Source organism: Haliotis cracherodii, unplaced genomic scaffold (genome assembly GCF_022045235.1).
Source record: "Haliotis cracherodii isolate W230 unplaced genomic scaffold, xgHalCrac1.p SCAF_18, whole genome shotgun sequence".
In the NCBI taxonomy this organism is placed as follows: Eukaryota; Metazoa; Mollusca; class Gastropoda; order Lepetellida; family Haliotidae; genus Haliotis; species Haliotis cracherodii.
This window is the reverse complement of record NW_027266273.1, coordinates 25,268,719-25,293,926: the sequence shown is the minus strand read 5'-3', so window position 1 is coordinate 25,293,926 and position 25,208 is coordinate 25,268,719. Positions and strand designations below refer to the sequence as shown.

At 40.1% G+C, this 25,208-nt stretch overlaps 1 protein-coding gene across 1 annotated transcript; it reads left to right on the top strand.

Annotated features, from left to right (window-relative positions):
* Positions 1-394: 394 nt before the first annotated feature.
* LOC139465937 (probable methyltransferase-like protein 24) lies at positions 395-24,612 on the top strand. Its single transcript, XM_071247942.1, has 6 exons — positions 395-610; positions 12,350-12,452; positions 13,479-13,595; positions 16,286-16,357; positions 18,272-18,443; positions 22,044-24,612. Exons 1-6 carry the CDS (start codon positions 484-486, stop codon positions 22,338-22,340), a joined length of 888 nt encoding a protein of 295 aa, XP_071104043.1. The 5' UTR covers positions 395-483; the 3' UTR covers positions 22,341-24,612.
* Positions 24,613-25,208: the final 596 nt, after the last annotated feature.

The window sequence follows — 25,208 nt, the reverse complement described above, 5'->3', positions numbered from 1 at the left end:
TTGAATATTTATGTCAAAAAAGACCCTAAAAGCGTACACTCGTGCCCTCGTGTGAAACTTTCACGAATACATGCATTTTTGTTCTTTCTTCATGGCATACATACCTAAATGCTGTATTTTATAACATACGTGCTAGGAGATCGTGTAAGACATTATTATTATTCAAACACCATCCATCTAACACATTACTCACCAGTTGTCGACAATACTCAGGGACACCACACACACCTAATATCACAGCTTATCAACTCGTGAGAATGTCAGAACATCTGAAATACGCTGATATGTCGCAGCCAGATACGGTGCCGACCTCTAACCTCTGACCCCGATGTCAGCAGTCAATGTAGGCCGGTGTGGGTGAGATCTACACATCCTGCTCTGCTTGCTGCCATGGCGGGGTTGTGACACAGTAGGCGGAGAGCGTTACGATTAGCGTACCAGTTATATACAGTTCAGTGAGCTAGTTCCAGGCTGTCTGCCGACATGCCAGTACGCTGTAAATATGTGCTGGGCTTTGTTCTAGCCATTGCTATTCCAGGGAATTTATACCTCGTGTTTACATATATGGATTTGAACTTGAGTCCAGTTACATCAACTTTACAGATTTCTGGTAAGTAACCGAATTGCGTGTTTCCCTGGTCCTAATGAAATACTACTGTGTCGTATTTCGACCGTTCTTACACCAATAAGGAATCCTTACCCTGAGACTCTCGCTATCATGCACACACGAAGTCCTAAAAGGTGGAAATATCACAGCGTATATCGTTAATATTATATTATAAATCCGAAAGCATGTCAGTCGTAACATTATATACTATTATAAAGAGATCAGATATTATGATAAGGAAGTAAACAGAAGGGGGGGGGGCCGGGGGGGGGGGGGGGGGGGGGGGGAGAATTATACACCAATGCTTAATAACTAGACTAACACTTGGTCAATGAAAACATTTCTTTAAAATAAATATATATTTGTTCGAAAGGACCTATATATATATATATATATATATATATATATATATATATATTCCACAGTCATAGCAGGACCAGTTAATAGCTAAAAACAAAACAAACGAGAAATGGGTATGGGATGGAGATGTGTTTGGTACGGGTATCATGGCTATGTCTTTGACCTTATGTTAACCATGTTTCGGTGACTGCTGTTGCCCTAGTAACGTTTTGATAACTTTGCAATTATCTGTTCAAATCCAGTTTTCAAGTGTATACATTTTTGTTCGGTATTGTAGTCAGCTAATCGGTGTAAGATACCACATTTCCCTTTCAATTAACATCGATAAATAGACAAATTCAATTTATGCCCACACATGCGTGGATGTACATAATATATCCTGTAAAATAAAACTTCCCCATGGTGCGTTGACACGGCCGAAGGCTGGAACATGAGTGACATGTTATCAACATTCTACCAACCTCATTATATGATCGACAACAGCGTGTCGAAGATGTAGTTGGGGGGACCAGCTCAGAGATCATAACATTCGGGACCACCAAATTGCAGATCTTAAGTTTTGATGCCAGTTTGTAAGAAAGTTTGCTCAGAATTTAATAAAAGCAACAACATTAGCATGTTTATCTGTTGGTTATGCATAAATACGATATTGGATGATGAATTGTTACGCCCAAATACGTAAAAGTGTGTGTGTGTGTAACTCTGAGTCTGCTCTTTATATATATATATATATCTATATATATATATTAGATATATGACATATAAATATATATCTTACATATAATAATATATAGCTTATATTTATATATATATTTTACATACTATATTGTTTATATATATATATATATATATATATATATATATATATATATATATATATATATATATATATATATATATATATATATATATATATATCTTAAACACTGCAACCAAACTTTAAATCTTAAATTTGATTGCTACAAATGTACTGACTATATAGTATTCAGGTTCCACCGAGAATGTACCTAAGTGTGTATACGTGACTTCAACAGCAAGCTGTCTGACATGCAATATGCTGCAGCACAATAAATAATCAAAATTATGTTGATATATTCATAGGTCGATGCATCAATCATCGAATGGACGCATTGTGTAGACATTTTCAAATTGGGTGTTAAGTTTACGTAAGAGCACGCCCTTCCCGAGAGGAGCCCTGATTACGATGTGACCAGATACTAAATACAATGTATATCTGAACCTCATATGTTCGCGCTGTTACGCGTTGTAACGTCGTGAGGTGGCGAAACAGTATCCGGCCTGTTTAAGACTGGCCAAAGGCTTGTAATGTTTTTCACATAGTTTGGCCTCCCCATGGTTTGGTTTGGTTTGGTTTGTTGTTTAACGCCGCACTCGGCAGTATTCCAGCTATATGACCCATGTGTATACTGAATGTATGCTGAACATGTGTTAACTTAAGACCTTATGGCCTCAATCACAATTCAAATTGGATATTACGTAAAAATATCTGTTGTACGATGTAAGCAATTCGCGGTGAGGATATAACGTTATCATCAATCGAGTTGATTAAGATAAAGGTTAAAGTTTTATGATAAGTACAGCAGGTTCACACAAGATTTCAGGAAGGTGTGGCAGGTGTGAATCGTCGGCTGAAATAGGATTGCAGGAGGGTGTGGCAGGTGTGAATCGTCGGCTGCACTCTGCAGGTGTTTTTACAGGGTTGACGAAACACATGATGGGTGTTTAATGTGAGCCACAACAACGTTGATGGAAAGAGTGGCACCTGTGGACTCACTCATAGCCAGGGTACGGCGCTGAAGTAATAATGATAATTATTCAATAATAATTGATGCATTGTATAGCGCAGCATTCACTGTGCATAAGTGCTCTGTGGGCTACATATAAAAAAATATGTTCACGTAGAAGTAAACGCCAGGTAAACGAGTTCTCTTGACTTTCACTTTCGACAATACTTTGGTCCTTACCAAATCGACTTATACGACGAGTCGATCCCGATCCACTCTGTATTTATTTGTGTAAATTAGTCAGTGTCACAACTTTCTTAAGGATGTGCCCATTATATCGTTGTTGGGTATTCAGCCTTTGTAATTTACACGATGCTACTTGGCACCGACCTTTGATGAAGCGGAATAATGTGGTTCTGGTGATAGGGACGCCACGTGGTAACCATTTGACCTTTGTGGAAGACGCCCTGGGCTAACACTCTACTGTTGTGGCTAGATACACTGCATTTTGCTGACACACCCACAACAATTTATGTCCGTATGTTGGCGGAATGCTAATTCACGGATATAGGGCCAGTGGATGTGAAGGTAGGAGGGCCTTGCTCGTGCAGAGCCTGTTTGCGAATGCTAGTTGTTCCTCGAAGGATGGCAACAGGATCTGGTGATCGTGATTCGTTCTGACTTTGATCCTTGGTTTTTATTTATGAGCGTCATAAATCTGCGTCACATTGCTTTTTACAATTTAATTACAAAGTATGTTTTTTGTTATCCTTTATTCCTGGAATGTAACTGACTTTATTACTTGCCCGTGAAGAGATCACCCTTTTAATAAACATACAGCTGTATTACACATTGTGTAATACCAAAACGTCCTTATGTACTCTCGGAACACGTTTCACCAACAAATATTGAAAGCTCTCAACATCCCTTGGCTTTGCGTGTGGAGTTGACAGATCACTGAGAGGAACTTATGCACACTCGATGACCCCAGCAACCTTGTTGCTAGGCCGACGTCACATGGCATTGTTTCGTCGATGGATCTTGCTACACTATTCCACAAATTACGTCATCGGGTATTGTGACGCTATTGTGACGCTATTGTAAACTTTGAGGTGCAAGGCCCGTTCCACAAGGCGATCGTATTGTAGCGCAACGACAGTCGTTAGTCTAAGTTACAGTATGTGAGTTGCGATAGTCTTAGCCCTACGATAATTTTGTGAATTCTAAAGGTGGACCGTTGTATGGTATTAAATTCATACGTTTCAACTTTTGACGTGTTTGAAGTATCATTCTGTTAACTCAGTTGGACTATGCCGTAGATCGTGTAGGTGTCAGCCTATTCATACTCAACAGTATAATTCTAAAAACGTTATAAAACGAACTTTATCTAGAAACAATGTCTGGGATGCCTTGTGTCAGTGTGGCTCCCTTTATCTAGAAACAATGTCTGAGATGCCTCTTGTGTCAGTGTGGCTCCCTTTATCTAGAAACAGTGTCTGAGATGCCTTGTGTCAGTGTGGCTCCCTTTATCTAGAAACAGTGTCAGTGATGCCTTGTGTCAGTGTGGCTCCCTTTATCTAGAAACAATGTCTGAGATGCCTTGTGTCAGTGTGGCTCCCTTTATCTAGAAACAGTGTCTGGGATGCCTTGTGTCAGTGTGGCTCCCTTTATTTAGAAACAGTGTCTCGGATGCCTTGTGTCAGTGTGGCTCCCTTTATCTAGAAACAATGTCTCGGATGCCTTGTGTCAGTGTGGCTCCCTTTATCTAGAAACAATGTCTCGGATGCCTTGTGTCAGTGTGGCTCCCTTTATCTAGAAACAATGTCTCGGATGCCTTGTGTCAGTGTGGCTCCCTTTATCTAGAAACAATGTCTGAGATGCCTTGTGTCAGTGTGGCTCCCTTTATCTAGAAACAATGTCTCGGATGCCTTGTGTCAGTGTGGCTCCCTTTATCTAGAAACAGTGTCTGAGATGCCTTGTGTCAGCGTGGCTCCCTTTATCTAGAAACAATGTCTGGGGTGCCTTGTGTCAGCGTGGCTCCCTTTATCTAGAAACAATGTCTGAGATGCCTTGTGTCAGTGTGGCTCCCTTTATCTAGAAACAGTGTCTGAGATGCCTTCTGTCAGCGTGGCTCCCTTTATCTAGAAACAATGTCTGGGGTGCCTTGTGTCAGCGTGGCTCCCTTTATCTAGAAACAATGTCTGAGATGCCTTGTGTCAGTGTGGCTCCCTTTATCTAGAAACAATGTCTCGGATGCCTTGTGTCAGTGTGGCTCCCTTTATCTAGAAACAATGTCTGTTATGCCTTGTGTCAGTGTGGCTCCCTTTGTCTAGAAACAATGTCTGGGATGCCTTGTGTCAGTGTGGCTCCCTTTATCTAGAAACAATGTCTGAGATGCCTTGTGTCAGTGTGGCTCCTTTTATCTAGAAACAAGGTCTCGGATGCCTTGTGTCAGTGTGGCTCCCTTTATCTAGAAACAAGGTCTCGGATGCCTTGTGTCAGTGTGGCTCCCTTTATCTAGAAACAGTGTCTGAGATGCCTTGTGTCAGCGTGGCTCCCTTTATCTAGAAACAATGTCTGGGGTGCCTTGTGTCAGTGTGGCTCCCTTTATCTAGAAACAATGTCTGTTATGCCTTGTGTCAGTGTGGCTCCCTTTATCTAGAAACAATGTCTGGGATGCCTTGTGTCAGTGTGGCTCCCTTTATCTAGAAACAGTGTCTGTTATGCCTTGTGTCAGTGTGGCTCCCTTTATTTAGAAACAGTGTCGGTGATGCCTTGTGTCAGTGTGGCTCCCTTTATCTAGAAACAATGTCTGGGATGCCTTGTGTCAGCGTGGCTCCCTTTATCTAGAAACAATGTCTGAGATGCCTTGTGTCAGTGTGGCTCCCTTTATCTAGAAACAATGTCTGAGATGCCTTGTGTCAGTGTGGCTCCTTTTATCTAGAAACAATGTCTGAGATGCCTTGTGTCAGTGTGGCTCCTTTTATCTAGAAACAATGTCTCGGATGCCTTGTGTCGGTGTGGCTCCCTTTATTTAGAAACAGTGTCGGTGATTCCTTGTGTCAGTGTGGCTCCCTTTATCTAGAAACAATGTCTCGGATGCCTTGTGTCAGTGTGGCTCCCTTTATCTAGAAACAATGTCTCGGATGCCTTGTGTCAGTGTGGCTCCCTTTATCTAGAAACAATGTCTGGGATGCCTCTTGTGTCGGTGTGGCTCCCTTTATCTAGAAACAGTGTCTGAGATGCCTTGTGTCAGTGTGGCTCCCTTTATCTAGAAACAATGTCTGAGATGCCTTGTGTCAGCGTGGCTCCCTTTATCTAGAAACAATGTCTCGGATGCCTTGTGTCAGTGTGGCTCCCTTTATCTAGAAGCAAGGTCTCGGATGCCTTGTGTCAGTGTGGCTCCCTTTATCTAGAAACAGTGTCTGAGATGCCTTGTGTCAGCGTGGCTCCCTTTATCTAGAAACAAGGTCTCGGATGCCTTGTGTCAGTGTGGCTCCCTTTATCTAGCAACAATGTCTGAGATGCCTTGTGTCAGTGTGGCTCCTTTTATCTAGAAACAATGTCAGTGATGCCTTGTGTCAGTGTGGCTCCCTTAATCTAGAAACAATGTCTCGGATGCCTTGTGTCGGTGTGGCTCCCTTTATCTAGAAACAATGTCTGATATGCCTTGTGTCAGTGTGGCTCCCTTTATTTAGAAACAGTGTCTGAGATGCCTTGTGTCAGCGTGGCTCCCTTTAACTAGAAACAATGTCTGAGATGCATTGTGTCAGTGTGGCTCCCTTTATCTAGCAACAATGTCTGAGATGCCTTGTGTCAGTGTGGCTCCTTTTATCTAGAAACAATGTCAGTGATGCCTTGTGTCAGTGTGGTTCCCTTTATCTAGAAACAATGTCTGGGATGCCTTGTGTCAGTGTGGCTCCCTTTATCTAGAAACAATGTCTGGGATGCCTTGTGTCAGTGTGGCTCCCTTTATCTAGAAACGATGTCTGGGATGCCTTGTGTCAGCGTGGCTCCCTTTATTTAGAAACAATGTCTCGGATGCCTTGTGTCAGTGTGGCTCCCTTTATCTAGAAACGATGTCTGAGATGCCTTGTGTCAGTGTGGCTCCCTTTATCTAGAAACAATGTCTCGGATGCCTTGTGTCAGTGTGGCTCCCTTTATCTAGAAACAATGTCTCGGATGCCTTGTGTCAGTGTGGCTCCCTTTATCTAGAAACAATGTCTGGGATGCCTTGTGTCAGTGTGGCTCCCTTTATCTAGAAACAATGTCTGGGATGCCTTGTGTCAGTGTGGCTCCCTTTATCTAGAAACAATGTCTGGGATGCCTTGTGTCAGTGTGGCTCCCTTTATCTAGAAACAATGTCTCGGATGCCTTGTGTCAGTGTGGCTCCCTTTATCTAGAAACAATGTCTGAGATGCCTTGTGTCAGTGTGGCTCCCTTTATCTAGAAACAATGTCTCGGATGCCTTGTGTCGGTGTGGCTCCCTTTATCTAGAAACAATGTCTCGGATGCCTTGTGTCGGTGTGGCTCCCTTTATCTAGAAACAATGTCTGTGATTTCCTCTGTCGGGCTGGTCCCCCACACTTTATCCACTGAGATTTTATGAATGATGAGTGTTATTCAGGGCAATAGACTAATTTGCACAATCAACTATTTTCTATACTACATCAGAGTCTACGGCTACGCATATAGTTATAACCAATGGGTATTAATGTGTTCAACCTCAAACAAACGTTCGTTATGTAAACACGTAGCCAGACAAGGCACATTAGGGTATTACACATACTCTACATTCCATTCCATGGGGCAATGTTCACTCCCTCTGAACGACAGTTTAATGAGGACGGATTGAAACCCGTGGGACTGAAAATGTTATGTTTTATCATACTGCCTGTGTCCTATTCATTTCAATCTGCAAGTATGTGTAACGGTGTGGAAGTTTGGTGGTTATCATGTTACTGTCAAGTAATTATGTATGAAGTATGTGCAACGGACTTGTTCTTCGTTAGACATGGGGCATGACTTGTACGTGTAAATATCTCATTGTGAATCGGACGTCCTTATCAATACCTGGTGGGGAATTGCGTCAGCCTTACTGCAACAGTGTCTTTCATGTATGAAGCTTGTCGTCATCTGGAAAAAACATGTCACTCGTAATATCCAGACCTGTTAGTCCCTCATGTATGGTAACTATGGCAACAAGGCGTCAACGAGGTTTGTAAGGAGACATCTAAGTGGCATGCATGTGACGTCTTGCACCATGACTGTGGAATATATTTGTTGAATTTTAGAGTCGAGAAGGGTATTGTGTAATATAAAATTTCACAGACTGAATTATCAGCATCGGGGAAAAATATTTGTTTAATTTTAGAGTCGGGAAGGGTATTGTGTAATATAAGATTTCACAGACTGAATAATCAGCATCGGGGGGAAGTTATTTGTTTGATTTTAGAGTCGAGAAGGGTATTATGTAATATAAAATTTCACAGACTAAATTATCAGCATCGGCGAAAGATATTTGTCTAATTTTAGATTCGAGAAGGGTATTGTGAAATATAAGATTTCACAGACTGAATTATCAGCATCGGGGGGAAGTTATTTGTTTGATTTTAGAGTCGAGAAGGGTATTATGTAATATAAGATTTCACAGACTGAAATATCAGCATCGGGGGGAAGTTATTTGTTTGATTTTAGAGTCGAGAAGGGTATTGTGTAATATAAGATTTCACAGACTGAATTATCAGCATCGGGGGGAAGTTATTTGTTTGATTTTAGAGTCGAGAAGGGTATTGTGTAATATAAGATTTCACAGACTGAATTATCAGCATCGGGGGGAAGTTATTTGTTTGATTTTAGAGTTGAGAAGGGTATTGTGTAATAAAAGATTTCGTAGGCTAAATGGTAGTCTAATGACGTGTATCAGAAGTAGGTACACAAACATTGCATATGCGGCGACAGCTTACGGGATGGGGAGGTCTGTTTGGGGAAGAAGATGTCTGCTGCATGACGCTTAAGCTATAAGGTACATGTACCACGTCATTATATTGTCTATATTGTTTTCGTCAGGTGTCACTGCTAAGCTGTGTACAAATTACATAGACATGAAACGTCAGCGCCAGAGAATAACCAGCCTTGATTATCCTCCGAAACAGATTCCATTTGGCAAGAAATGCAAAATGACTGTGAAACTTATATGAATAGATCCTCGGAAATCCGTGATGACACGTGCCAGTAGCATCCACCACTCACACATGAATAAAACTGTGACTGGGAATAGATAGACTGAATCCTTTTTATAGAGAGTGAGTTGGGTTTAACACCACTTTTAACAGTATTCCAGTATTATCACGGGGTGTCAGCTTAATGTGGGAGGAACGCCCGAAGTGATGCAGGTCTCAGACGTTTACCACTTCGGCGAAACCCACAAGCACGGGTATGGTGCTGATAAAACTAGAAATATAATCGGGGCGAACCGGGATTCGAACCCACAATCATAGGTTTCTATTTTACTGTCAAATATTGTGGACGCTACCTTTAGAGAAATACTTGGATAATCCTTTAATAAGGTAAGAATGTGAAACGCAATGTAATCGTTCAGTCCATATCTGACAAATGCACCTCTTAGTCCACATTTCTTCAAGTCATCTACAAGCTCATAAAGATACTTAATGCAAATAAACAGAACTCAACATAGTTCCTTGGCGTAATCCATATGATGTGAATATTTCAGTTTTCGAACTTCCGATCCTACCACAAGCTGACACAATACATATCTTTCAGAATTCTAAAAGAATTCCCATGTACACATTTCATAAGAAATACACACACCAGTATATTTCTATCAACAAAGTCAACTGCATAGAATCTGTGTTTTGGTTTACTCAAATACATTTGACATAAAGATTGAAGGACAAAGACTTTATCAATTATAGAATAGTCATGTCTAAAACCTACTTAATGTAGCCAAATCTTTATTCTAGATTCAAGGATAGACGTGAATATTTTTCCCATTTCAAGAAATACCACGGTAATTTTGGGGATCACTAACATCCCCCTTTATATACATATTGACATTCCAGCTATCGGGAACGGAAACTGGGAGTGGCATGTGCGAATCGTATATTGCGCTGTGTTAATATTTACTTCATGCCATGTCTCCTTTGACTTCCCTGTTTTCATTTCAAAGGAATAAATAATGTATTTTGGTATCTTAGGAACCTTATTTCCGTTTACGAGATTGGGGGGAGGGCTGTTTAAGGAGGAAGTTATGTAATGCATTACATGTAAAGCAAACGGGCTCAATTAATTATACTGAAAGGATGTCCTGCTCTACTTGTAGCACTTAATTGCCTAACAGTACATGGAAAGTGTTTTGTTCATGTGACATAACAGTCAACAGATGACTGAAAGTTGAAAGAACTGTTATTTGATCATGTCTATTTAACCATCACTCATGCCTGCAACAGTTTGTAAAAATTATTCTGTGGCTGGGCGATTATGCTTAAAAATATATTGGTTGATTGAAGACTGGGATAAGAAATGTATTTGCAACCAACCATATGACCTCCAGCATATTTGAAATGTTGTACATCTGTGCCGAAAAAAGCAAATTTATTGATTTTTCAAAGTTAAGATGTCTAAGAAACCCATCAGCAGCTGCGCATTATGCGATTTCTTTTCAAATTTTTAAAGGTGTAAAGTAAATTATTTAGAAGTATACTTTGAGTACTGACTAAGCATTGTTTATACATAATATCGATAGCTTTTAAACTGAAAATCAAACATATAAAATCAGCTTAGAGGTATAGTTTCGTTTGCCCCTTAATTTGGTAACACTGCCAAAGATGTAGATGTCCAGGGTCACACGTAGGTATAAATAAGTCCGGGTTTGAAGGGTGCATGATTGCGTTGATACACGCACGTGTACAAGGATACCGGTGTGGGAGGGTCACATGTACGTATATACACACGAGCGTGGAAGGGTCAGACGTACGTATCTAAACACCCAGGCTTGACATTGGCTGATACAGCGGGAACACCCTCGTATTGGGTCTGTCTATAGTCTGGGGCACTCAAACCGCGTTTTCATCTCTCTCCCTTCCCGTACTTCACGTAAACATTTATGAACGCTGTGTTTTGTTTCACTAATTTCCCAAGCAGCTGTGTTTAGGCACAGATACAAGCCTCCCTGTCGAGCCATGTGTAGTTATCAACGGCTTAAGAGGATCTGTGGCGTATTGTCTGGGATAGCGTTTTGTGATGGTTTGCGTATTGTGTTGATTAGGGTATTGGGATTATCTTATTGCTATGGTTAGTATATTGTGATGGTTAGCGTATTGTGTTGGTTAGAGTATTGTGATGGTTAGCGTATTGTGTTGGTTAGCGTATTGTGATTAGCGTGTTGAGTTGGTTAGCGTATTGTGTTGGTTAGTGTATTGTGATGGTGATCGTTTTGTGATGGTGAGCGTACTGTGTTGGTTAGCGTATTGTGATTAGCGTATTGTGATTGTTAGCGAATTGTATTGGTCAGCATATTGTAATGGTAAGAGTATTGTGATGGTTAGCGTATTGTGTTGGTTAGCGAATTGTGTTGGTTAGCACAATGACAGGAATAACGTCCACATTATCCGCGAGACAGGGACACGACCACTAACTTTGACACTCACTGAAATCCCAGTTGTAAACTGTGGAGAATAATTGATCCAATGAAAGGATGAACTTTGGGTTTAATTTCAAATTTGAAGTTCTTTGTTCGCATAATAAATTAAAATAATTATATGATACAGAATTTCAAGACTCATGTCCTTTATATCAAATAATTATGACACTGTATTCTTTGATTGGCATAGTAGAAGTTGTGTATTGTAGAAAGATACAGTTGTTTTGAGACATCGAGATTAATTAACTGAGAACATTGCAACGATTCAATAGTCGAACCGTTACGAAACATACAGATACATGCTCTAGTATCTGGTCTGAACAGCAACATTATTAATACATATGTTATCATCCATCCGAACGCTAGGTATCATAACGTCAGTCGATAAACACAGCAACTCATACCACATTGGCATGTATCTTTAGAAAGTAAGAGACTTGTGAAACCACTTCATCTGTTTCATATTTAGACCTTTGCATAGAGATTCAGAGTGACAAAAAACACTGTCCACAAGTCTGTGTGACAAGAGTGGTGACTTTGATTTCAACTTTCCAATAGCCAAATTACCCTTTATGTCGAGCGATGTACCAGCAAGTCTAGCCTTTGATGTGCGAAGCAATTCCCTATTTTGACTTGTTCTATTGTTTTAAGGTGAACAAATGACGTGTCTTGTCAGGATACGCTCACCTCTTCGCGAACGCCTGGTGTCATCACTATTTGAAGGTCATTGACAAACACATGCTTAGTCGGAATCGTACAGTGGGAGATGTCTAACGATTATGGTTAGGTTATATAGCTTTTATTACCCTACAAACTCAATGTCCAAACTCACCCCTCCTCCCCCTCCCAACGCACACACACACTCACTCACCCATCCCCATCTCCGTCCCGAGGTCGTTGCAGCCGACAGTCAACTCCACCGCGCCCACCACCAGTATATATAGAATATATATATTCTCCGGTCCTCTGTTGCAGGTTTATGTCGCAGCCTGCTGAAGGAGATAAGAAGCGACCAGGTCATTAATGCGACGACACCGGAAGTTACGGAATGGTGGCAAGCAGCGGCTCTCATCTACTGGTAATCACTAGAAAAGATAATATCATTAAAACGTTGTCACATAAGCTGCTATTATATCATTCTATGTATAAATTATATGAACTGTTCTTACATTGTCATTAAATGTAACCACATGAAGATCTACTAACATTATCAAATGTATATATTTTCATTGCGGGTGGTCGGGTAGCCTAGTGGTTAAAGCGTTCGTTCGTCACGCCGAAGACCCGGGTTCGATTCCCGACATGGTTACAATGTGTGAAACCCATTTCTGTTGTCCCCCGCCGTGATATTGCTGGAATATTGCTAAAAGCGGCGTAAAACCATACTCACTCACTACTTTCATTGCTGGCAAATTCATCAATGGTGAAAGGGGAACTATATCATGGCGAAACTAGTAAATATTTGTTTAGGACAAAGGGTACAAGAACATAGTTCCTAAAACATAAAGTGTTAGTGGGACATAGTTGGGAGTTACTGTGAGATTGCAGGAGTCAGTAGGTGCAGTAGTTTGTGGGAGATAGCAAGAGTAATCGAGAGTTCGAATTTGGTAACCCACTTTCAAATGCTTTCAGGAGTAAACAGGTGTTTTCTGAACACACATGGACTTGTCGATATGCACGCAACTGGAATATTGTCTCGCTCTTGGTATCATTACACATATATCGTGTTGACTTTCGTGAGAAGTTATTGAATTTCGGATGTCACTCTGAATACATATCCCGGCGGTCGTGAATGGCGTAGTGAGTGAGTTAAAAACATTCTTCGCATCAGCACTCAACAAACATCATGACGCCATGAAATGGTGTTTAACAAACCGCTTGGTTGAGAAATTTGAAATAATAGTCAATCCTTTCGTGGAGTATAAATGAACGTGTCTGTATTTTCGCTTGCGGCGTGTAAATCCACCTGTCTGAAATGTCACCGCCTTCACTCTGCAACACATGGTGTCTGGTATGTGAGTGGAATTATGCACAATGTATGTTTTGTTCATGAAATGCACCGGTAATAATCTGACACATATTTATATTTTACTTTTTTTCACAGGAGTTTCGTGTCCCCAGTAGAGTATTCCTGTAAGAATATGATATCGGTAGGGAATTGGCATTTGTGCCAAGATGATCCCTATGCTGTGAAACCGCCATGCCTTGTGTATTCATTTGGGTGAGTATATTGAAAACAGCTGACACAGCATGTAGATAAACATTGGTTTTATATCCCAAAGGTGTGTACAATGAAATGTTGCTTGTCAAATTCAAGTAGTGAGTCTTGTCGTTAAGTGTTCGCTCGTCACGCCAAAGGCCCTGGTTCGATTCCCCGCATGGTACAATGCGTGAAGCCCATTTCTGCTGTACCTCGCCTTCATATTGCTGGAATATTGCTTAACAACAGAGTAAAACCATACTGACTCACTCACTCACTCTTCTGACCCGGTGTCCCCAAAGGGCCACAGGCGATAAACCTACAGTGCTTATCGAAATCTTTATTCTGGACAGGTTAGTGTCATATAACGCCTCAAGTAACCACTGACGCCCTTGCCAATAGGACAAAAGCCGGTTAATGTTATCATGAACGTAAGATATTATATACGCACTGTTTTGTCACTGTCAAAATGTTGATAAACGCGTTGGTAACAAAGGCATTCCTTGTTCGTCTTGGTGAGGAAAACCCGATACGTTGCCAAGGTTCTTTGCATCTGATATGGACTCCCTCACGAGCACTGAGGGGAAATTACCATTGCTCAAAGGCTGTACTGAAAGAAATGTCCATGGATGTGTAGTAATTCTATCCTCCTAATAGTCAAGTCTAGATATGTGGAAGGACTAAAGTCTTTTATAGGGACAACTTGCGATCATTTACATAATATAGAACTTGTGATTTAAAATAATAAGTAATGCCTTATAGACTGGTGCAAGTCTAAGGGGAAGGGTGTAGTGGGCAGAAACCGACGACCATGTAAACACGTGTCTGATTAGGTGATGAATGTGTGATAGCTGGGCAAGACTGAAGATCGCGTAGGTTTGTTTGTTTGTTCGTTTGTTTGCCGGAGTTACTCAGGTTGTTTTGAAGATCATTACCTCATTACCGTCTGATTTTCAGTAGCCTGTTCATGTAATTTCAGCAGTTTTTGCCTTTTACGCCCAATAGAATCTGTTTCGGCAGACCAGACTGGTTATTCTTTGGCGCTGACATTTTCTTTTTCTGAAAGACGAATGCCTCCTTCCTGGAGACCTCCGCCCACTTACTGTAGAACATACCATCCTCATCATAGAACATTACCACAATGGTATAAACTAATCATTTTACGTTTGAAACATAACACTTATAGTATAAAACATATAGATACAGATATATTTATTGCAAGAAACATTCCATAACAGAAAATAGGCAATGTTGCAGACATACACATATTCAATTGAGATAAACATACCTGTAACATATAGAGATTAAAAAAACAAAATATAAAATATAAAATGTATGTATATATGATATATATGTGCATACATACACATACATATATATATATGGTGTCAGATACTTAATTTGGCACATTATTGCCTGACGTTGTACACATGGTGACAGATATCATTCATGGTGTTGATTTCATTATTTGTTAAAATGTATAAGAACAATTCAATTTCGTAAATGTGCCTAATCTTTTTACAGTGTTTCTCCAGCTCTTTATATAGAAGAAAACTTGGATGATTATGTTTCGTACAGTGTAATAGATGGTGGTTTTCACCTTCACTTATGTCACAATTGGACCTACACAATATAAAAAAACAATGGAACGTGACCAACACATCATAATTAAACAATGGAACATAATCTACACATTATAAAAACAATGGAACGTGGTCTACTTATCATAATTAAACAATGGAACGTGACCTACACATCATAATTAAACAATGGAACGTGACCTACACATCATAATTAAACAATGGAACGTGACCTACACATCATAATTAAACAATGGAACATAATCTACACATCATAATTAAACAATGGAACATAATCTACACATTATGAAAAACAATGGAATGTGATCTACACATTATAATCCAACAATGGAACATAAACTATACATTATAATGCATCATCATATAATTTTGCCTCAGTTATATATACCATAAGCTCCATATTATAGATCGTTAGATCCAGATAAAGGCCAGCTGCTTATTATATATACAACGTGTATATAGACGGAGGAATTAACTCTTGGGTTGAAGACGAAGAATAAGTTGAGTCCTAACTTCTTTAGTCGGTTATTCAAATACAATGACTATTTTGAGCGGTGATTCAGACTCTGCTGGTACAAGTCAAGTCCAGCAAGCAGGCGTTCCCGACTTTCAGCTTCACACTTTTAACCGGCTACAGCGTCTAGACTGACACGGACACCATGTCTCTGTGCTCACTCTCTATTCAACACTACATCCTTGTTCGAAGAGCCCAAGTTCTTTGTTGTAATAGTTAACCTTGATGAAAGCAGAACAAACTCTTAGAAGTCAGTTTTCTCATTTGTAAGAAGACGTGTGAATATAATAATCTATTTCCTGTTTTCATATTCATAACCACACACTTTGAATACACCAATCAGTACAGCGTAGTGGTAGAATTGTACATGTTTTCACACTTCGATGTTAAATGTTTGCGGTTGCGTTGTGCAGAATGTTCTTTACGGTATAGTTAGTCTTTTTCCATGCGATGGACTGCTGCCAACTTATGCCAGTGTGTGGCGCCCTGCTAAATATCTTATGGCTCTTATCGGCAATTAAGTAATAATCGTGTTGTTGGCCAAGAAGACTGACATATTTGCTCAGCTGTAACTATTAAATTTGCTTCCATTTCAGAATTGCAAACGATTTCAGTTTTGACGATGCAATGGGAAAGATTGGCTGTGAAGTGCACTCCTTTGATCCGAGGTAAATTTTGTATTATTTCAGGTATATTATGAAAATTTATTAATGTATTTAAATGAATATCTCCGCAGTGATGCAACAACAGCAGAATGCGTCTTTGTCTCCTTACCAGACAGAGAGACAGATAGTTTATCTAAATCTCCCCTTATGTACAGCAATAGTTGAACAGGTTATATATGTACACAAGTCATTCTTGCAGAATTATGGGAGACTGTGGTATATACAGTACCTTTCGTCACATGCAAGTAACAATATAAATATGTGTAAATTATGTACGGATAAAAATCACCAAATATAAGGCACAGGACACATCAAATTCCATTAATAATACAATAGCGCCTGACAGCGAGATGGAATATAATATAGGGTTTGGGCAACCTTAAAACACATGTCCTCGTTTGACATTAAAAAGATGAATTTCTCTATATCAGATAAATGAGAAATATGAATATTTGTAAAACAAGCTAAACATTCAAGATTAAAACGCAGATCCAAATGGGGCAATTAATTAAGACGTGTATGAAGGAAATACCTCTAAGACATGCCAAGTAGTGAACGCTCTCTTAATGAAAATAATAATCGTGGTTATGAAATAGCATTCGAAAAACATTCATGTTTTAAATATCTAAATCTCTGATAACACTGAAAAATGTGTCGCGCCATATTTGAAACCCAGAAGAATAGCAATAACAAGGAATAGATCTCAATATTTGTCGAGGCATTGTTTCGTTTATCAGCATATCATTATCCTTCATAGCTGTTAAAGGGTCCGACGTATGGGTGATAGGCGGCCACACGCGTACGGACTCGTCAATATGATAAACTATTCTATATTTACGTATTTCGTGTCAACTGCTACCGTGTACGGAGACTGAGCCTATCAATCCCGGACATCTCCAGGTTGTACTGAACGTCATGTCAGTTACGACGTGTTCTATGACATTTAAAGTCTTTTCAATATCAAATAAATTGCGCATGATCGTTATTCACATTAGTGGATTGTGAACCGAGGAGCTTAAAACCGTCAGTGGCACATTAGTGGATTGTGAACCGAGGAGCTTAAAACCGTCAGTGGCAGGCATTGTTTAGATGCGGAGTTCAAACCATGTTGATAAGACTCGATAACAATCATGGACATATACAAGTACAGAATGACCCAGGGTGATTAGTCAGGCAAGGCCCTGATAACAGAGGGCCCTCACAGGCTCTCTAAGAATCTTAAACCCGTTTTACAAAATGACCTCGATTTAAAGTTGCAATTTGAGATTAACAAAATATAATGTAATTGGTTTTAAACTAGTACCCGTGGGAGGGTTTTGTGGTGATTCACAAAATGTTCTGATTTAGGTGATGCTCAAACATTCGTCCATGTGATTTATTTACTAAATTATCAGTTTCATAACAAATAGTTACCTCTCGAGTACAAATTTATTTTGAACAAATGTGTGTACAGTCACGTTCTGGTGCAATTCATACAATTCATGCATGTAAAAAAATGAGTGAATATGGTTTTATGCCGCTTTAAACAACACTTTACAGCATGTCAGGCGTGTGAAAGGAAAGTCTGAAAACCAGGAATCAGAATCAAGCCGAAGCTGGGATTCGAACCTGCATCCATCTTAGTATTCCCACATGTCCGACGGACGCCACGCTGTTCAATGAATTGTGACGCCTCAGACAGTCTGGCCATCTGAACCCCCTATTAAGCTTATTTACAGAAATTTGATTGATGTAGTCGAAACAAATAGGAATGTTGATATTTGAACACGGTGGGGACACCAGAATTGAGACACTGTGCCTTTAAAACATGTATGACGTGGTGTGAGTCATGCATTAATATAAACGACAAACTTTGATTCAGTTCAGAAGTTTATAACATAGGTTATGCATTCCCGAGAAATCACATTATCATTTCAGCATGCACAAGAAAGACCACAGGCGTAATGATAAAGTGATGTTCCACGCCACGGGGTTGAGCGGGGTGGACAGTGACACATTCGAAGCACGGAAGGACATGTATGTCAGCAATAAGCAGCTGTGGAAAATAAGGACCCTAAAGACGATCATGAAAGAGCTGGGACACGAGCATGTACGTACCGATCTGACAGCATCCACCTTTAAACAACTTAGAATGTTAGAATGCAAAATTCAGGTGAATAATTGACTTGCCTTTGCATGTGTTTTTGACGGATGCAAACGGTGGGGCGGCATACGCTCATCTTTTTGCAAACACTTTTTATCATCACTGTTTGAAAGTGACTCCAAAACACAGTCTTATCATACAATCGGAATCGTACAATCGAGAGTTCTTATGAATATGGAAAGGGTTTTGTCGCTTTTATATCCATTGAACTATACTTAGATGAAACATCGACAATGAAAAGAGTAACGAAGTTGGAACCCTGAAGTCCCCCTGTCTCGCTGCTGCTGCTACTACAGTTTGTAATATGCCAATTAAATATTTGTAAAGGCATGTATAGCTAAGTCCATACTTAAAGGCATTTAGATTATTTAGTTAAACAATTTGTGTTTGTACAGCTCGATGGCACTTCAATATGGATAACGAAATTTGTTTACTTTGAGAAACGATCCAGATTTGTAAACATTTGACAACATCTAGATGTAGCATAAACATCGTGTGTACGTGTGTTACATTCCTTTCCGCGTAGTCGGCTGCATACAAACAGTGGACCAACTGCCACATACAAGCAGCGTGAATAAGTAATAGGTCAAGCTACGTTTGTTTGTTTCGGCCGACAACTAACTATCAAAATTATTTATGATTAGTGAATATTAGATGGACCAAAAGGGTCTAATTAGACCAATAATTGTCATTTAACCCCCCTCTCTCTGTCCCATAATGTGTCTATAACAAAGCAATAAGGATAATTACTTGATAGTTACTTGATAATTGCTTTAACATTTTGCTGCTTAATGTCATGCAGTGTTGAGACAAGTAATGCATCCGCAGGTTATATCGCCTTTATTCAGACAGACAGTTACCAGCTGTATTCATACAGCCGGATACCATCCACATGCACACAGCCACATATCTTTACAGAGTCAATTGCCACATATATTCTCAATATAAAGGCTTAAAAAATCACTTCCCTCATCGTGTGGACGCTTCATAGTTCAGACAGCCACTTTGCAATAGCGACAGTCACTTTGTAATACAGACAGTCACTTTGCAATACAGACAGCCACTTTGCAATACAGACAGTCACTTTGCAATACAGACAGCCACTTTGCAATACAGACAGTCACTTTGCAATACAGACAGTCACTTTGCAATACAGACAGCCACTTTGCAATACAGACAGTCACTTTGTAATACAGACAGTCACTTTGCAATACAGACAGCCACTTTGCAATACAGACAGTCACTTTGCAATACAGACAGTCACTTTGCAATACAGACAGTCACTTTGCAATACAGACAGCCACTTTGCAATACAGACAGTCACTTTGTAATACAGACAGTCACTTTGCAATACAGACAGTCACTTTGCAATACAGACAGCCACTTTGCAATACAGACAGTCACTTTGCTATACAGACAGCCACTTTGCAATACAGACAGTCACTTTGCAATAGAGACAGCCACTTTGCAATACAGACAGTCACTTTGCAATACAGACAGTCACTTTGCAATACAGACAACCTACAACCTACATATCTTCGTTCATAGTGACACTTTGTTCACAATCATCCGACCAACTGTGGCATGAGACACCATTCTTTCTTTGAAACATTCCATGAATTCTAATCTCGCGTGGTGTGCTACTAGAAGCAGAACTGTTTATTTGTTCACTCGATTGTACGAAGAGAATGTTTGGATCTGTACCTTGTCAGTTTGACCATGCCACGCGCATTGTTAGGGTGCCAAGATACATGTACAATTAGTTAGCCATTAGTGGACAGTCTGTTAGTACAACTGTAAATGACCACTCAGAATCGACATGCTTATGGTAGAATAATATATATTGGTTTGTAAGTACCATATAAAGGTTAAAAGATATGTTATGTTCAGACAGTATGTGAACTGCTCTATTAGCGATAAATAGAGGATATTTCATGTGTCAGGTGAAATGTCATGTTTCTCTCATCCAGTGTCTGGAGGAAAGGAGGTGTCGCGAGACACATGGAATATCCTATTTATCATATACGTTTAGTGTAGTTGTTCAAGGTGCGTTAAACCCAACTTACTCTATCATATGAGAATATTACACACAAATACCATGCCGCAATGCATTACAATATACACACCTGTTACTTTAAACACACTATATAACATTGCACATTGATAGATTATGGGACCGCCTCCGTGGTCTTGTGGTAGAGCGTCCGCCCGGAGAGCGGAAGGTCCGGGGTTCGATCCCTGTCCGCGTCATACCAAAATACTTTAAAAGATGGTACTTGTTGTTACCCTGTCTGGCGCTCGGCATTAAGGGGCTAAAACAAGGACTGGTAGGCTCGGAGTCAGTATACTGTGTCTGAGTAGGGTATTCATGTTAAACTGCGGCATGGTATCTCAGTGAGCTAGCACTAAACATCGGCATCAGTCCGGACTAGTACAAGCAGCCACACAAACACACACACGTACATGCACGTCGCTATATAAGTGCAATAATCTTGGACGCGACGTTAAACCCAATTTCACCTCTCCTCATAGATTATGGTATATGAATATATACACATATCACCCACATAATATATGAATCATATCATATCGCAAGCGCTATCACACATATATTATATATTACATATCATATACTCACGTCTAGGTTCTGCATCAATCGACAATCGCTGATGTTTCGTCTGTCATCAAATGTTAACATGAATAATTTAGAAATCTAAACGAAAATTCAGAAAGCGTATGCTTTTGAATAAATTCTCATATATGTGTACTTCTTTATTACCTACCCTGCGTTTATCTCTATTTCTAACCTCTGTGTGATTTTCCAACTGGAACACAGAGGTTAATCTAAACAGTAGAACACAGACCTATATTGTGAACTCAGCAAATGAATACTCAGTTTTAGGTTCACAATCCAAACGACATTGTACATACACTGGGTCTTATAGGTGGCAGCAGCAACAATAAACGTCAAGGCTTAGAATTAATGTAAGTGCACTCAATGGCGTTCAAAATATTGTCACTGATGGACATCCTAAAAGATGCCAGAATCTCTAGTCTCCAGAAAGGTCTTGGAAGCTGGGGGGAATTCGGTGTTTCCAGATAGGTATCCAAACCCCACTTGGCAAGTAGATATAGGAAACAAGTCGGGTCGAAAAAATCGCCCTCTTGTCCTCGTATATAGGTACAGACAGCCTTTTTGAAAGTGACCCATCCCTATTTTCGAAACGTGAAACATGCTATGTTTAGGTATAGGTCGGATAACTCTAATTATTGTCCAAACCATTTAGGAACGTTCCACTGGCTGCTGTTGCCTGCAGTTCAAATCTGACCACGACAGCACTTTATGTTTAAGCAGTTAACTATTTTGGTGCCATTGATTTACTACAAATATATTTGCGACTGATATTGCTTGCACGTAACATTGCGCGTGCGTACTCACTGATGTAAGAACCGCCGTCATATAGCTGGGATATTGCTGAGTGCGGCGTTAAACAACACACAAACACTAATGTAAGTGCCTAAAATGTTTCTCCTGTCTCATTTCAGAGAGTGCTGGATGTTTTAAAAATTGATGTCGAAGGACATGAGTGGGCAGTCGTGAAAAACATCATGGACGATGGACTTTTCAAGAACATTAGACAGTTCTATTTAGAGTGGCATCTCTTCCCTGACTGGCCTTCCAAAAGTGCATACGTTAGTTTATACGAGCTGTATGCAAAGCTAACTCGTCTTGGACTGACGGCCTTCAGGAAAAGTCCACATCCACATAACTTTAATCCAGGTCGTTTCAATATACAAGGGGACAATAATTATATAAATCTCAATTTCACCAGAAATGCATAACAGGACATTGTAAAGTGCATTTGTGGGAGGACCTGGCAATACGGAATACTTTCTATGTGTATTTAATGCTAACTTTGAACAATCTGCTGGACAATCGGACCATCCTCGTGTACAAGGCTGGAGTATTCCAACTCAAGATGAGATCGCCATTTCGATTCTTGTGGACATCTAGGGTACTTGTTAACCTAACATGTTTGTACATCAAGGGACGACAAGATGACTTTGAAATTATTTAAGATAACTTAAGTTTATTTCTTTTGGCGAATGAATCTCTTTCGTGAAAGTTTATTGGGTTTCCGGAGATTATTCACTCGTAGATGTTCAACTAACGGTACCTGGTGTTACCATCTCTATATGTTTCTATGAGGTTCAGAGCGAACAGCGACATACATACAGTTCCCATGTTCCTACAAGGCCCACACCTAGAGAGAGTTCCTTGGATGTGTGCAAGAAGTATTGTGATGTCTTTTCTTTTAAAAATACCTGTGATAACCATTTCACAACTAGTCAGGTAGACTGATGAAGTAGAACTAAACATAGGCAACACGTGAATGGCATGTTGTTGTAAGATAGGTACTGGCATACCACAGCTACCTAATGTTTTCACGTTTCCTCTCATTCAGACTTTTGACTTCCATTAGAACCAAGTCTATACTTGTACATACCAAGATCCCTCTAATGCGGACACCTGTTGATATCGGTTCTTTTGAGCCCTGTAATCAGTTATTGGGTTTATCAACAAATGTTAGACTTTTTTCGTTACTTTATAACATTCCATACAAGGCAACTATAACCATTTCTAAATTTATCTCAACTGATTTCAAATCATTTGGATTTCAAACATGTCTAATAAATTCCAAGTTACCCTAGACACAGTTTTGCTGTATGTCCCCGAGGTGTCTACATACCAACATGAATGTACGTTACACCTCATTCAAAACACGTCCTTTTCTGCAAAGTTAAGAGTTCTATTATCATAAAGTGATGTAAAGTTCCAAAGAACATCTCCCATCCAACCACCCTTTGAAACTGCATAAAGTCGATAGCCATTGCCCATAAAACCACCCTTGGCATGGTGTAAAGTCGATAGCCATTGCCCATAAAACCACCCTTGGCATGGTGTAAAGTCGATGGCCATCGTCCATCCAGCCACCCTTTGGCATGGTGAAAAGTCGGTGATCATAGACAATCTAACCGCCCCTTGCCATGGCGTAAAGTTGATTATCATTGCCAATCTCACCGCCCCTTGCCCTGGTGTAAAGTCGGCGATCATTGTCAAACTAACTGCCCCTTGCCCTGGTGTAAAGTCGGTGATCATTGCCAATCTAACCGCCCCTTGCCATGGTAAAAAGTCGGTGATCATTGCCAATCTCACCGCCCCTTGCCATGGTGTAAAGTCGGTGAACATTGCCAATCTAACCTCCCCTTGCCCTGGTGTAAAGTCGGTGATCATTGCCAATCTCACCGCCCCTTGCCATGGTGTAAAGTCGGTGATCATTGCCAATCTCACCGCCCCTTGCCCTGGTGTAAAGTCGGTGATCATTGCCAATCTCACCGCCCCTTGCCCTGGTGTAAAGTCGGTGATCATTGCCAATCTCACCGCCCCTTGCCATGGTGTAAAATCGGTGATCATTACCCATCCAAATTTGACATTGTTTATAGGAGTGGAATCATGACTATGCAACTGTTTGCTAAAGTGAATACGCGTGTAGTTTGTACTGTCTTCCGTACCGCCTTGGTCACGTTTCATGGATTGTTCTCTCATTCATCCCACAACAGCTTCACGTTGTTACAAGGACCAGTCAAAACTAAACACAGTCATCAGAAGCCTTGTGTATACTACTTACTTGTATAATGATCATGTTTATGTATATATTTGCTCAATGCATTTCAATATGACAAATTAGTGAGAACAGACACACTGGAAAATAATATATGTTGTGATTCTACACACGTGCTTCCAGATTGTTAAGTAGTTGGCTAGATCTTCGGTAAACAGATATATCATATATCATATCGGTCCAACTTGAATGGAGGTCCGATTTATTACTTGAGTTCCCTTCCGTGTTATTGAAATCATTTTGGGGGCAATATGCCTTGTGTTGAATGAAGGGTATTGTGAACTCTTTTAACATACGGTCTGCTTCAGAGCTGATTGATATATTTTTTTATGAAAACAATTTACGTAATTTAAATGTACCATGTTGAAGTGTGAGGGAAGCGTTAACGCATGTCAGTACCTTGAATGTTGGTGTACATGCCTCATGTAAATAAACGGTTGTTGACTTCAAACATGTATTGTGCTACTTTGTTAATGGTGGTGTTGCGACTATCGTCCACGACGTCCATAGCGAGACCAGGAACCCGTTCCACATAGCGATCTTAAGTTGATCGTAACTCCCATACTTTTTCATAGGCTTACGATCAGCGTAGCACTGAGATCGCTTCGTGGAACGGGGCCCTGACACACAAAGTGATGACGGAAGATCTTTCTTCCTCAATTGTCAGTTTTTCCCTGTCAGATAACATAGAGCTGTAAGAATTCTATCTTAATCACACACACACACACACACACACACACACACACACACACACACACACACACACACACACACACACACACACACACACACACACACACATACATATACACACATACACGTACACACACATGCATACACACACATACACATACTCACACATGCATACACACAGATACACACATACATACACGTACATACACACATACTCACACTTACACACATACATACACACACACATACACATATACACATACACATACTCACTCTCATACACCCATACACAAACATACACACACATACACACACACATACATACACATACACA

What these genes read in the sequence shown, in the direction of transcription:
- LOC139465937 (XM_071247942.1), top strand. Translation starts at nt 484, where the DNA reads ATGCCAGTACGCTGTAAATATGTGCTGGGCTTTGTTCTAGCCATTGCT. An exon ending in ATCAACTTTACAGATTTCTG is followed by an intron (nt 611 to 12,349) that starts GTAAGTAACCGA and finishes CCTCTGTTGCAG; the next exon opens with GTTTATGTCGCAGCCTGCTG. An exon ending in TGCCTTGTGTATTCATTTGG is followed by an intron (nt 13,596 to 16,285) that starts GTGAGTATATTG and finishes CTTCCATTTCAG; the next exon opens with AATTGCAAACGATTTCAGTT.